The 13,734-nt window shown below is 29.7% G+C and overlaps 3 protein-coding genes across 3 annotated transcripts; all 3 read right to left on the reverse strand.

Moving 5' to 3' along the window:
• Positions 1-5,891: 5,891 nt before the first annotated feature.
• On the reverse strand, positions 5,892-7,659 carry LOC127278262 (uncharacterized). Its single transcript, XM_051299880.1, has 2 exons — positions 7,286-7,659; positions 5,892-6,958 (listed from the first exon to the last, which is right to left on the reverse strand). The coding sequence occupies exons 1-2, from the start codon at positions 7,511-7,513 to the stop codon at positions 6,230-6,232; spliced, it is 957 nt and encodes a 318-aa protein (XP_051155837.1). The 5' UTR covers positions 7,514-7,659; the 3' UTR covers positions 5,892-6,229.
• A 2,038-nt stretch (positions 7,660-9,697) lies between these two features.
• On the reverse strand, positions 9,698-12,347 carry LOC127278272 (nucleolar protein 9). The gene is made up of 3 exons (XM_051299909.1): positions 12,209-12,347; positions 11,147-11,953; positions 9,698-11,064 (listed from the first exon to the last, which is right to left on the reverse strand). The coding sequence occupies exons 2-3, from the start codon at positions 11,857-11,859 to the stop codon at positions 9,993-9,995; spliced, it is 1,785 nt and encodes a 594-aa protein (XP_051155866.1). The 5' UTR covers positions 11,860-11,953; positions 12,209-12,347; the 3' UTR covers positions 9,698-9,992.
• On the reverse strand, positions 12,121-13,651 carry LOC127278283 (uncharacterized). Its single transcript, XM_051299925.1, has 6 exons — positions 13,494-13,651; positions 13,231-13,413; positions 12,924-13,137; positions 12,725-12,860; positions 12,430-12,663; positions 12,121-12,354 (listed from the first exon to the last, which is right to left on the reverse strand). Exons 2-6 carry the CDS (start codon positions 13,410-13,412, stop codon positions 12,221-12,223), a joined length of 900 nt encoding a protein of 299 aa, XP_051155882.1. The 5' UTR covers position 13,413; positions 13,494-13,651; the 3' UTR covers positions 12,121-12,220.
• Positions 13,652-13,734: the final 83 nt, after the last annotated feature.

Consider the following 13,734-nt stretch of genomic DNA (forward strand, 5'->3'; position numbering starts at 1 on the left):
ATTGTGCGGGGGTGTATTGTTATTACATATAGCGATAGAGAAGGGAAAACCGCAACGCAGTCTTGACCCAAGGCTTGACCGCAAGAAACAATATCCACTGAAGCAGATTGTTTTTGTTTTAGGACTTTCGTCCCTGGCCTCGAGGCGTCTCAAGTCTTGCTCGTATTTTCGTTTTTGTCCAGTTATTATACGAAGTGACCTTCCAGCTTTGCTTCCAGTGCCTATAGCCTCATTCTTGGCAATAACAAAAGTACAACGAAACGTTTAAAATCATCATCCTCCGTAGAATCAGTACCTCAATGTTTCTTTCTCTCTCTTTCTGTTGACCGGAAACCCTAATCACAAAGCAAAAGATTTTCGTTTCCTTTATATCTGAGAATATTCACAACCTTTTTCAATATTCTCTGAGAATTCTCCTATCGCTCATAACCAACCTATAGAAAACAATAATCACAGTTTGAAACGAGAATTTGAAACAAGTTGTTATCAAGCTTCGCAGTAGCAAAAGGGCAGTGGAAAAAAATTTTTTTTTTTCCCCTTCAACTCGAGAATGTAAAAGAAATGTTTGAACTGAGCACAAAAGTAAACTTCCCTAAGTCAATAAGGGATTCTTTTTCCCTATACAATAACTAAGTATAGATTCCACTGATTTTGAAAGTTCGAAAATTTTACATTAAATTAGAACATATAATTGAAGAATTTTACCCTTTCATCCATTTAGCATTAATTACAAAATACTAAAGTGGTTTCGAAAAATCAGAGTTTGTTTGTCTGACCGAAGAATTATTATATACCTCTAAAGGCAAATCTGCGGCCAGTGACCAATTCCGTTCTTGTCATTAAACAAAATGATTGTCATTCGCTGAGACCACCTACACTATTTCAAGCTTATACAGATCATGGAAACCTTTTGCGGGGAAGGAATCCTTCCACTTTCCAGGAACCTCGAAGTGAGGTTTCGTCGATTGGCTTCCGGCGACCTTTCTTTTATTTCAGACCGCCGATCCCTTTCAGAGAAAAAAAACTCACCTCGACGCTGATTGCTAAAAAATATAGTAATTCCCTTCTTGCGCCCAGGAAAAGAAAGATATCGAATGCCAGAGGCCCTAGTATACTTTGTGGTTCCTCCATCGCAGTTTCACTTTGTTCGAAGAAAGGAAAGTGACTGCAATGAGCACCGAGGCTATTATATTCGTCGCAGGTATAGACTGTGAAGCTGCGGATGAGATAAATTTTTCTCTCAGCTTCTTATCCCTTTGCAAATAATCGTCTTATAATAATCGCTGTTAAAGGATGTAAAATTTTGGCTTAGTTTGGTATTTAGAGTTTTAGAACTTGTTATTGGCAAATACTTTAACCATTATATCTTCAAAAAGGTACTTTTAGATTAGATTCGAGTTTTTCGAGAGAATATAACACAGGTATAAAATCCTTAAGAGCAATTTTGTTTGTAACATTAAATTTACAGTTTTAACAATTTCAAAGAATTTCTCTCACCAGTCATTAAACGATGGTAAGAAAAAATTTCTTTTACCAAAATTTATTTATAGCCCACCCGCGCGAAATTATCATCAGCTGAAAATTCTATAAAAACCCCTAAACGACCTTCCATATTGAATTTCTCCCTTCTTGCGCGAATCATGTTATAAACTTTTTTACCTATACCTAGTTTTTCTTGTTCCTTTATTAAACAGGATTAATCAGCGGTCGGCCTTAAAGTTGCTCGCTGCGGAGTTACTCACTGGCAATGAAAGAGAGATCGCAAGAAGAAAAATATTTCTCGGTGCGAAAATTGAAAATAAAAGCCTCGTTACAAGCCAATGGTGTATCGAGTTTCGTGATCCGTTCAAAGATGATACTCGCGTGTGTTTAAAGCCCCCCCGCGTATATAAGACGTACCCGGGGCAAATGATTTTTCTTCGGGGTAATACTGTCGAGATTTCTCGCTCCGATAAATTTATATACATATAAGACCTTGATATATATACCACCAGATTCTACATACGATGATGATCAAAGAATCGAAATCGAATCCAGTCAGATGATGATAAGTCTTTGCGTTCTTTTTTGCGGTATTGGATTTTGCCACAGAAGAGCCAAGGAAGGGTGTTTTTTCGTTACAGAATCAGAAAGTAGCAAGAACATGAACCGAGAGAGAAAGAGAGAAGGAACCGAAAATTGGATACTGGTGGGGATGATGAGACCAACATAATGACAGGGTGTCTCGCGCCACGAACCGGCTCCAAAATATCAAGAGGTCCCCAGCTAGATGGCGACGTATACACTGTATTATTTCAACTTTTCTCAAATCGGGGCCAACTTCATCAGAAATCATTGCGGAATTCATATAATCAGAAGACGGTTACGATTGCACGAAAAAGCAACACTATAAAGTTCTATCACTCCTGACTTCATCTCCTGATGCCAATGGCTCTTATATCCCAAAGGGGTAATTGTCCCTCAACTAAAAAAAGCCTTCCAATTATAGAGTCGTCATTTTGCACTCCTAAAAACATAGTGATTTTTATCAACGATTAGGTTTTTTGCTTTTATTGTACTCTAAGCCAAGTTCGTTCACCTATATATTTTGCTCAAGAATGATTTTTCACAAGAAAACATTTTTTACAATTTAAAAAAAAATTTTAATTGAACTGACAAAATAACAATTATAATGTCTGAAAATAAGGTGAATTACAAATTATTTTTTTTATCAGCGTTTATATAACGAACTTTAGAAAACTGTTATTGCGTCACTTGGCAAATTACGTCTAATAAACAATTCTCAACCTGATTATATACTCTCGCAATCGATTTATATCAATAAGAGTTGACACAAAAATGAATTTTCCAAATTCCCTGATTAAAGAATTTGATGGCACAAAATGCCCTCAATCTTTTTTTGATATGAGGAAATGCAATTTTAATTCTGTCGAAACATCATCGATTACCAAACTAAAAGAATCTAGTACATCTCGATAACTCGACGATCTTATGGTATGGTCGCACATAAAAATTCCCCTTGGATCAGGAAACGAGTTAAAGAAGTGAAAAAAAAGGAACGACAAATTGTCACAGATTTCACTTGATGGGCAAAAGGTATATATATATATATATATACAAATAGAATGCATGCAGTTTGTTTCGATCGATGAATTTCCACACGGCTATTTGTCACTCGATTACCTGCGTGGCATCAAACGTTCAGTTCGACATTCCTTATTTGTAATAAGATTCCGTAAACGAGTGTTTAACTACCCGGGGGTATAAATTACTTAGGAGTGTTGCTCACACACACACACACACACAAAGATGTTAACGAAAATTCTCAAGTGAAATCCTAGAAATTGTGCATTTTTCCGAAGAAGGGAATGAGATCGATTCCGAATCGGGCAAATGTCGATGATCTGTATAAAACGTCTCCCCTGGGGAAAGAAGATCAACCTGGTTCCTGTCAATATATAAGTATAAAAGTAATACTGACAACAGGTACACGCGTTATCTCGATAATTAGAGGCTTTCTCCTCCAGCAAAATATCGATGTCGAAACTTCAAAGAACTGGTTCTCAAATTCTGGTTCATGTCAACGGTTTCAACTATATATATATATATAGAAGATAAGAAGCTGACGATCTCCAATATCATTTGAGGTGTAATTAATCTTGGAAATAAACATGAAGCACGGTGACGAAATAACAAACAAAATTAAGGAATTTTCAAAATATTTTTCTTGCAAAGTTACTCTCGATGACAAGAAAGATACAAATAATCTTAAAAATTTATTACAACATTTAAACTAAATATCATTGGAATATTAAAATTCCTAAAAAGAAAGAAATTGAGATAAAATTGAGAATATTGGGCGTAATTTTGCGGAATCCGTGATGTATGATCCAAATATCTGTAAATCTATATATGAACTCTATCGATCTATAAATCAATGATTTATGGATCCAACTATTGATCCTAGCTCTATTTGCTTGATATATAAATCATAAATGTTGATCAATACAACCTTAGATCCTTAATAGATATTACACCACAGTTTATATTGATCCAAAGATCAAATATAGATCCATTGATCTATAAACCAGTTTCTTTTTAGAAAAATTGTTTTTTGATTCAAAATTCTAAAAATATCACTCCTTTCTATAAAGGAATTATTTATACATATATTAAATAAAAAAAGAACGCAAAATATAATAAACACTTTAGCTTTCGATATATAATAATTGCGATATTCGAATTATTTGATCAGAGTGCATAATTGATTTACAACCGTTGAATCTTAACAAAGACGTCCTAAGCTGTGTTCGCTGTTTCAATCGGAACATCCTAGGGTCGAGTTGATCTCACGAAGGGATAAGGACGTTCGCGATTCACGAGAATCCCGCGGGGTTAGGAAGTGTACCTTACCTGTATATAAACACACACATACCTAGGACACGACCGATCGGGTTTAGTCATCCTGAATATCCAAGGACCGCCTACGGTCGACCTCGTGATCCAGTTTCCAGTGAAATATGTATATATCGAAGAACTCGATAACTTTCAAGGCGTCTATCTTCGATCTGCATCCGATTCCATTCCCACTATATATACGCGCATCGATCGTCTCATTTATCCCGCATTTATTCTCGAATGCGATCATCTATTTTTCGTTGGTAGCAATTATTTGAATACACTGAAAACAGAAAATAAATAATTAAACAAATTTGATAAGAAAATCAACCCACAAGAAAATCAAAATTTATTTCTTTGATTCAAAGAAATTTTTTTTTCTTCACTGTATAATATATAATGATATACGTCGGGATTAATTATTTCAAGAATTGGTTGAGAATAATTGCTCTGTCGCTCGAATTAATCACTAATTGCTTCTCCGGTATATTTTATATATATGAGATAGGTGTCATTTATGGCTTATGAATGCGTTGCATTTGTGGTGTGTTGCATGCCTTAGCAAAGAACAACTTGATATTATTGCCTCTGCTGGAGTGCCGCACGCACTACCACGACCTTCGGGAAACCACTTTTAGCGTGATGGAATTCAAAGAAAAATCAACACGTCGATCTTCACACCTAAAATGATTTCTGGAACTCACCGAATTTATTCTTTTTTTCATCTTTTCAACTTCATTATATGCCTGCATTCTTGTCAATTTATATTTACATGTTAATATAATTATTTGAAGAAAAATTAAAAACATTTTCTTCTTTTGAATCAAAACAAAAATTCTAATATTAATTGTTTTGATTTCAAGAAGCTTTTTTAATTCAAAGATGTATTTGTCTCAGAGCCAAATAAATATTTTCTAAATAATAAAATTAAATTTTTAGTACAAATCAAAAATTTATTGCTCGACAATATTATATACATGGAAAATTGTGTACTTATAGATAGATGTTTAAAAATACAAAAAGAAATTTATATAGAGTCGAATGGCTACTAATGAAGTTGAAAAGCGAAAGACATCAATTTATATCAACAGCTTTGCTTGAGAAATATTAACAGATATTAAAGTTTATTCTTATATTTGAATGAAAATCCCGACTTGATGAAATAAGAATGTGAAAAAGTGAACTATGATCGATATCCCCCTTTTCTTTAACATAAAAGGGATTAACGTCAGGATCTTCCAGATTATTATCAAGATTGAGATCTTTTGATAGAATTGTTGGAAGCTATACAGGAATTCCATTCTCGTAAATGGATATAGCTGAATATAAAACAGCAAATATATGTGCGTGGATTTTCGAACACGAGGAGTCATCTTACGACGAGCTCCTTAAATTCAATCAAAATACAATCAAGACAATTCTTTTCGTTTGGTAAAATAGCTATATAATTTGAAAATAACAACAACTTTCAAGAAATTCAAGAAAAATTGTAATAAATTTTCTATTTCTTTATTTAATATTTGCTAATAATTATAATCAATTACAATAATTTTAATTACATAAAATTATTTATATATAAATCATAAGAAAAAATAATTGAAAAATCAGGACAGATTTAAATAATATTAATTAACTATAAATATATTCTGTTATTATATACCTTTAATTTTTTAGCAAAAAAGAATTAAAGATTGACACTTTGAATATATTTTCCTAATTGCCTAGAAATGCCTTGGGCATTAAGGCTTTTTTTTGTCACTTTTGGCTTTTTTTCTTTGGTAAATAGGTCTCTTTTTTCTAACTATCTTATATTTTTACGGTGTTGTTTATTTTAATTTTTTCTTTTTTTACACATTTGTTCCTCTTCTAAAGCTTCAATAGCTGGAGAATCAGTTGAATGATGGCGTTTTTTAGAACTTTCAGTTGTTTTATTTCCATTTTCAAAATTTTTTTCTAAAGATCTGTCTGCAAGATTTATAGGTATCACTTCTACATCATTTTCAATGTCAATATGTGAAGGGCCTGGAATAATTTCTTTACAATTATTACTCTCAACTGTCACTAAATTGCTTTCAATTGCAACATTTTCAACTCCATCCATTGGTAATAATGAAGGCAAAAATTCTTTGTCAGAAAAAATATCTTTATTAAATGGCGATATTCCTGCAACTCGAAAACCAGCAGTTATATTTGCATGAGTTATAGCTGATGGTAGTGCAGTTGCAATTAATTTTGGAATGTCTTGAATTGACAATGTTTTATCAGAATTTTTTGTTATCCAAGTATCACAAGCTGAGTTCATGTATTTTTTTAATGCCCGAGCTAAATTATTTGCCTCCGGAGTTCGAATTGACAATTTACTGTGACGTTTCATAAATGATGAGAACCAATCCTCACCCGCCATTTTATTGTCTGTCCAATTAGCTGGGAATTTTATTTTCAAATAAACAGCATACTCATAAGCAAAGGTTCTAACTTCTTTTGGTGACAATCCATGATAAATATTACTTGCTTGTAACAAATATTCTTCGAGTAACTGTTCCTGCTCATCACTGAAAATCTGAAAATAAATAAAAATTGTTAAATAAATAAAAAAATAAGTCAGTGTATAAATAGAAAATTAATAAGAATAAATGTAACAAAAAAAACTGTTCCTGTTATCAACAATAAAGTTTATAGATCATTATTTTAAAATAATGTAAAAAATTACTAATAAAATATTAAATAAATAAAAATCAAAAATCTGTTTCAAATCGTGAAAATAACAACAAAGATTATTTATAAAGAATTAATAAAAACTATTGATTTAGACTTAAACGAATATGTAGATAAATGGAACACATTTTTTAGGTTATCTAAAAATAATTAAAATAAACTTATATTCTACCTGGCCTGGTTTCCTAATATTAATTTTTATTTGAGGACTTTCATCCGATTCCTTGAATTGTGTGTCCTTTACTTTGTTGCAAAATCTTCGTAAAGTTGTTTGTGCTATATTAAAATTTTTCGCTGTTTCGCGAATGGGTTTTCCATTTATTTTGACTTCTTTTACAGCTCTTAAAATAGTGTCTGACGACACTGGCACTCTCTCAGTCTTTCTTTTGTAATTTCTCATCACTGATATATGAGATGTGTTTACTTTTTATAAAATAAAATTTTAACACTTAAACTATGTTGATAATTTTCTATTATGTTTGGTGAATTAAATGATAACAAGTAGCCGCAGAACCACTGAAGCACACGGAATCCCACAACACTCTATCGATATAGTAGGTTTAGTTAACCGGGTCAATACACCCCGGCTAAAACGCGCTAATTAACCCCGGAGGTGTTTGTCGATTATTTACTAATAAATAATTAATCAAGAATTTCTTTGTCAAATTAAAAAATTAATTGTACCAAGTGTATTAATTTAAGTCAAGAGAAAATCAGCTTATTATACTTCTGACAAATATTTTAGTCATATTGTGCAAATAAAAATATTTTTGTATAAAGAATTTAATTTAAGTCTGTCAAACTAGATAGAAATATATCAAGTATATGTATAATATACTTTCCTTAGCCAAAATGTTTAATTTTAAATTAAAATCATAGAAAATTTTAGTTTTCAATAAAAAAATACAGGATTTTTAACCATGTTACTGATTTTTATGAATCAACTTTTATCGAATGAATTGATTTAAAACATAAAATTAATTACGTTTTTAACCAACAAATATAAATTATTAAGTGGAAAAATCACCTTTTCTCCAAAAAACTTAATTTTCAATTAAAACATTTCCATTTCACAAATAGAACTAAGTTTTTCTGTGAAAAGTATATTCACATTGACAAAAAGAACAGAGACAATTATTACAAGCGCCAACCGCAAATAACATAATAATTTCCAACAGAACACAAATAAATTCATGAACAATATAAAAATAAAAATATACTTAATTTCATGTAATTACTCAACAATTAAATAAATAGTGAATTCTTTTGCAAATGTCAATAAAATGAAACAATGAAACAAGGAAAAATCAAATCTAACCTGTACAAATAGAAATGTAAAATACTTTTTTTACACAAAATTTCCACATACCTGTATAAATTAATTCAATTTCACTATAGAGACATAACTGAAGTACTCAAAACACGTCCAAGGAATGTTGATTTTGTTTTATTTAAACTGTAAAACTTTATAATTATTAACTTTATCAAGTGAAGACTTCTCACGTCCAGCAGTAGCCGAAATATGAAAAAAAGATGGCGTCCAATTGAAAAAGGCGCGAACTATTCACGAGTTCAAAAGTGTTACCAACCGTAGAAAAGTTGGTCGATAACTTACCTTCTATTTTATTTTTTTATAGTAAAAAAAAACAGAATTTTAAAGCATGCAACTGATTTCACGAATCAAATTTTATCGAATAAATTGACTTAAACCATAAAATTAATTACATTTTTAGCCAACAAATATAAATTATTAAGAGAAAAAACCTTTTTTTTCTCAAAAAACTTAATTTTCAATTAAAACATTTACATTTCTCAAAAAGAATGATGTTTTTATGTGAAAAATATTCGCATTGCCAAAAATACAAAGACAATTATTACAAGCGCCAAACGCAAATAAAATTATAATTTCCAATGGAACACAAATAATTCATGAACATTATAACAATAAAAATATACTGAATTTCATGTACTTACTCAACAATTGAATAAATAGTTCATTCTTTCACAAATATCAACAAAATGAAACAATGAAACGACAAGGAAAAATCAAATCTAACCTGTGCAAGTTAGAAATGTAAAATAGATTTTTTACACAAAATTTCCACATACCTGTATAAATTAATTCAATTTCACTATAGAGACATAACTGAAGTACTCAAAACACGTCCAAGGAATGTTGATTTTGTTTTATTTAAACTGGAAAACTTTATAATTGTTAACTTTAACAAGAGAAGACTTCTCACGTCCAGTAACCACTGACATATGAAAAAAAAAATGGCGTCCAATTGAACATGGCGCGAACGGCGCGAACGTTTCACGAGTTTAAAAGTGTTACCAACCGTAGAAAAGTTCTATTTTATCATTATCTATGGATAATTATTTAACTTCCTGTTTTTTAAATATGATTCAAAAAAATAACAATAAATAAATTAAAATTGTACAGAAGGTAAAAAGGTAGTTAATTAATATTATTAATTGTTTTTATATTTAATTTGTTTTAATGAATAAATATTTTTTCCTTCTGTTACAGTAATTATTTTTTAAAAAGTAAGGATTTTAGTTTTATGGAATTTTTAAATTATATTTGTATGATTTAATAACTCGATTTATTTTTTAAATTTACATAATGGAAAAGTTCTTTTCTTTAAATTCCATGTTTAAGTTTATAATAATACATTAAAGTTTACGAAGTTTGTGTAAAAAAAAGATTAAGAAATAAACATTTCTTTTGATCATCTACATACATAATAGAGCAAAACTGAATTCAACATTTCTATACAATTTCTTTGTTATTTTAAATAAGGAACAAATACCAAAATGTGGAAAACATTTTAACATTGTTTTCGAAATAATGAATTAAAATAATCATGAATATGAATTTATTTATCTTTTTCATCCGGATTGATGATATCAGCGAACAAAGCTTTCGTTTTTTCATCCTTTCCTTGTGATTCTAACCATTCTTTTTTACTCCTCGCAAATAATGGAACATTGAATTTTGTTGAAATAATCCTACCAGTTTTACTCGATCGAAGTGATTCACCAGCTCTTGTTAATTCTTCCATAATTATAATTCTCTGATTTTCTTTTGCTTTTTCCCAAATTCTCTCCAAACTTCTTGAACCATGTGTATTACAAGCCAATTGAACCCAATAACCTTGCAATTTTTTTGCCAATTTTTCACGACTTTTCTCGCCAATATATTGACTACTCATGAAACAATCAATAATACGACTTCCCTGCATATCGTTGAAAATAAAAACAAGTTCCTCAGAATCAGCTGCTAATAATGAATTAACAATTTTTATAGGTTTATTGAAATTTAACATTAATTGAACAATTAAACTTCCATGTAATTGTAGAGGAACAATTTGTTTTTCTTTTTTTGCTTGTTCTAATTTTTCAAATGTTACAAGACTCGCGGTAAGTCGTGCAATTTGTACTTGTTTCATTGAATCATCCTCACAATGTAAAATTTTCATTAAACAATTAATGAATGGTCCCTGTTTTGAATGTAATCTTGAACAAGCGTCAGCAACACTAAATAGAACACCAGTGAATCCTCTTTGTAAAATAGATTCAAAGTGAATTGTAATCTCATCGAAAATCTCTTCAAAAATTTCTTTTGTATTGCAATTGTCAATCAATCTTTGCACACAAAAATTTGCCTTTCTCATTACGCTCAATTGTCCCAATTTATTGATGAAAAAACGTTTATAAATTTTCTTGAATGTTTTTACATTTGCAACGGCAAGACAAACTTCAATTAATCTCGATGATGATTCATTTTCCAAAAATCCAGTTAAATCATCAGCTGTGAAAGATTCGAGAATTATTTTTTTCACAATTGTTGAACATAAATCAGAATCGACATCTTTCAATGAATATAAAACAGTTTGTAAAAGTCCTGAAGTAAGTTCATGATGTCCAAATTCCAAAAATTGTGGCCAACTGTAAATATGGAAAATAAATTAGAAATTTTAAAAAATATGTTGTTTTTTCTTTTTTTTTTATAATGGAAAATTATTCTTACTTGTGCATTCTTCTACTACTGTCAACAAGTAAATCCAAAAAACTTTGATCAACTTTAAGCACTGATTCTAAACATGGTGGAGATTTTTTCTTACTTTGATCACCAGATTTGTCAACTACTCCTCTTAAACATTGAAAAACAGTTCTTAATACATGATTTGCATATGTATCCCAGGCGAATTCTTCCATATTATTTATGACGTATTTACATAATTTTAAAGACATTTCATTATATTTTTGCTTCTCGTCTTCTTTTATTTCTATTAAAAAATTATTTGTCGATTTTTCCAATGTTCTATTTCCACGATCGGTACAAACACAAATTAATTTTTGTAAAACGTGACTCGCAAATCTATCACTGCACATTGGTCTTAAATCATTTTGAAAAGCTAATATCATTCTTTTAATTGTCTCTAAATTTGCATAATCCATGAGACTCTCAAGTACACGGGATCCAATTTGATTTCTCGCATAATCAACTTCATGATTTATTGTTTGCTCGTAAACATTATTTGTAAATATTAATTTATCATCTATTGTTGAAAATTCATTTCTTATTATTTCCCAAACGCGTAACATATATTGATAGGCATCAGATTCCAATTCACCAGCATAACTTCGACTACGAGCCATTTTTTTCATTATTTGATTATGTGATCTTTTTTTCTTACGTTTCATTGATTTTTTTATATTCTCACCTTGATCGGACGACATTTTTTTCGAAATTTTTATTAATGAAACTCTTTTTTATTATCACTATATCGTTTATATTTGTAACGTTTACTTTGCGTGACAAGAGAAACATAACCTACAAAAAAAGCACGTGAAAAACAGCTGATCAATATATGTATATTCACAATGTGGGAAATTCAAATCTCTATTTCCGCGTAATTAAAGACAAAATTGTCCAGAAAATGTGGATAATTATATTCGTATTTGAAAATGATGATTGAATAATAATTTTATTAACAATCCTTTTTTTAAAGAAAATCTCATATTTTTTTATTCAAAAAGTTTATAAAAACTATACATTAATTATATGCAGTTAATAACTATTTTTTACCTTTATGCCAATTTATTCAGATATTTGCTCCTCGTTTTCAATTGCATTTATTATATCATTCCAAATTTCTTCTATATCAGTTTTCGTCAATGTACTTCGACTAAATTGTTTCAATATTTTAGAATGTTTATTGACAAATGAAGATTCTAAATTTATTTTTAAAAAAATATTATTAAAAACCCAGTTTTTTAAATGTAAATTCTTAATTACTTGTTTCTTACCATCATCATTGGATTCCATAATAAAGAAATGTTCAATTTGCCAAGTTTTCTTTAAAAATCGAGTAGCCCATTGTAAAGTGAATTGGATATCATCTACATTTTTAGGGGAATACACATTAACAATAAGTCCACCTTCTTCATTTGAATTTGATTTTTGTGTTACATATTTACGCTTCTCCAATCGTTTTAATATTTTACCTCGTACATAACTTTGATCGACGTAATTAGTAAAAGCTTGAAAATAAATTATAGATATTATTATATTATTTAGAATTAAATTAATTTTATTTTTTACCTAAGATTAAAGATGAAAAATCTTTCATTTCTGTTAACATGTTTATCCAAGGTTCTATCTCTTTGCGGTAACATTCATCTAATTCAGTATCAGGAAAATGGGTATCAATCTTGAGAATTTCACTGCTTTCCTTGTTCTGTGAATAAATAAATTATTAGCGTATGATAAGAAAATTCAATGTTAATTTTCTTTCAATTACCTTCATTCTAGTTGTCAGTTCGACAATCATTCTCAAATCTCCTTTAGTGACAGTAGCTTTATATTGATAAACATCATCTTGAAGAAAAGTTTTACTGACATCATCAAAATGAAAACCAAGTATTCGTTCGGTGAATTCAATTTCTTTTCTCTTATTGTTAGTTTTTGGGACTTCGCCATTTTTCAATTGTATACCAATAAAATTAGCATTGGCTCTAAATATGAAATATGAAAATTAAAAGATTTAATTCTACACAATATGTATATCTACATATTAATATTTAAAATATTAATTCAATAATTTGTACTCGAGTTCACGTCGTCTCTCTTCAGCAATCAATTTTTCTTTCAATTCACAAACTTCTGTGAGAAGTTGATTTTTCATTTCTCTTAAAGCGAATAATTCCTCATCATCTTCATCATCGTCTTCTTCTTCTTCTTCATCATCTTCCTCCATTTCACTTTCAATATTATTTTGAATTACTGACATTCTAAAAGTTAGGTTATGTTATCGCTCAATTAATAGATTCATATGAAATCAAATTTTAAGAAAAAAAGATAAATTTCCTACCTGAAATATTCAATAAACAAATGACAGAAGCTCAAAACTAATTTATTTATTTTTTTAAAATAAAATTAATTGAATTATAAACGTTATAAACAATACTGCTCTTATACCATAGATATGATTACTAGATATCTACATGGTAGCTCAAAAACTTGTTTAATGATAAAACGTCTGAAATGTGAAACTTTTGGACAAAGAATACGCAATATTTGGAACGTTTCACTTATTGTAGAAGCACCTTTAT

This window comes from Leptopilina boulardi, unplaced genomic scaffold (assembly GCF_019393585.1).
Source record: "Leptopilina boulardi isolate dan_hultmark-lab unplaced genomic scaffold, ZJU_Lbou_2.1 LbouV2_202, whole genome shotgun sequence".
Lineage (NCBI taxonomy): Eukaryota > Metazoa > Arthropoda > Insecta > Hymenoptera > Figitidae > Leptopilina > Leptopilina boulardi.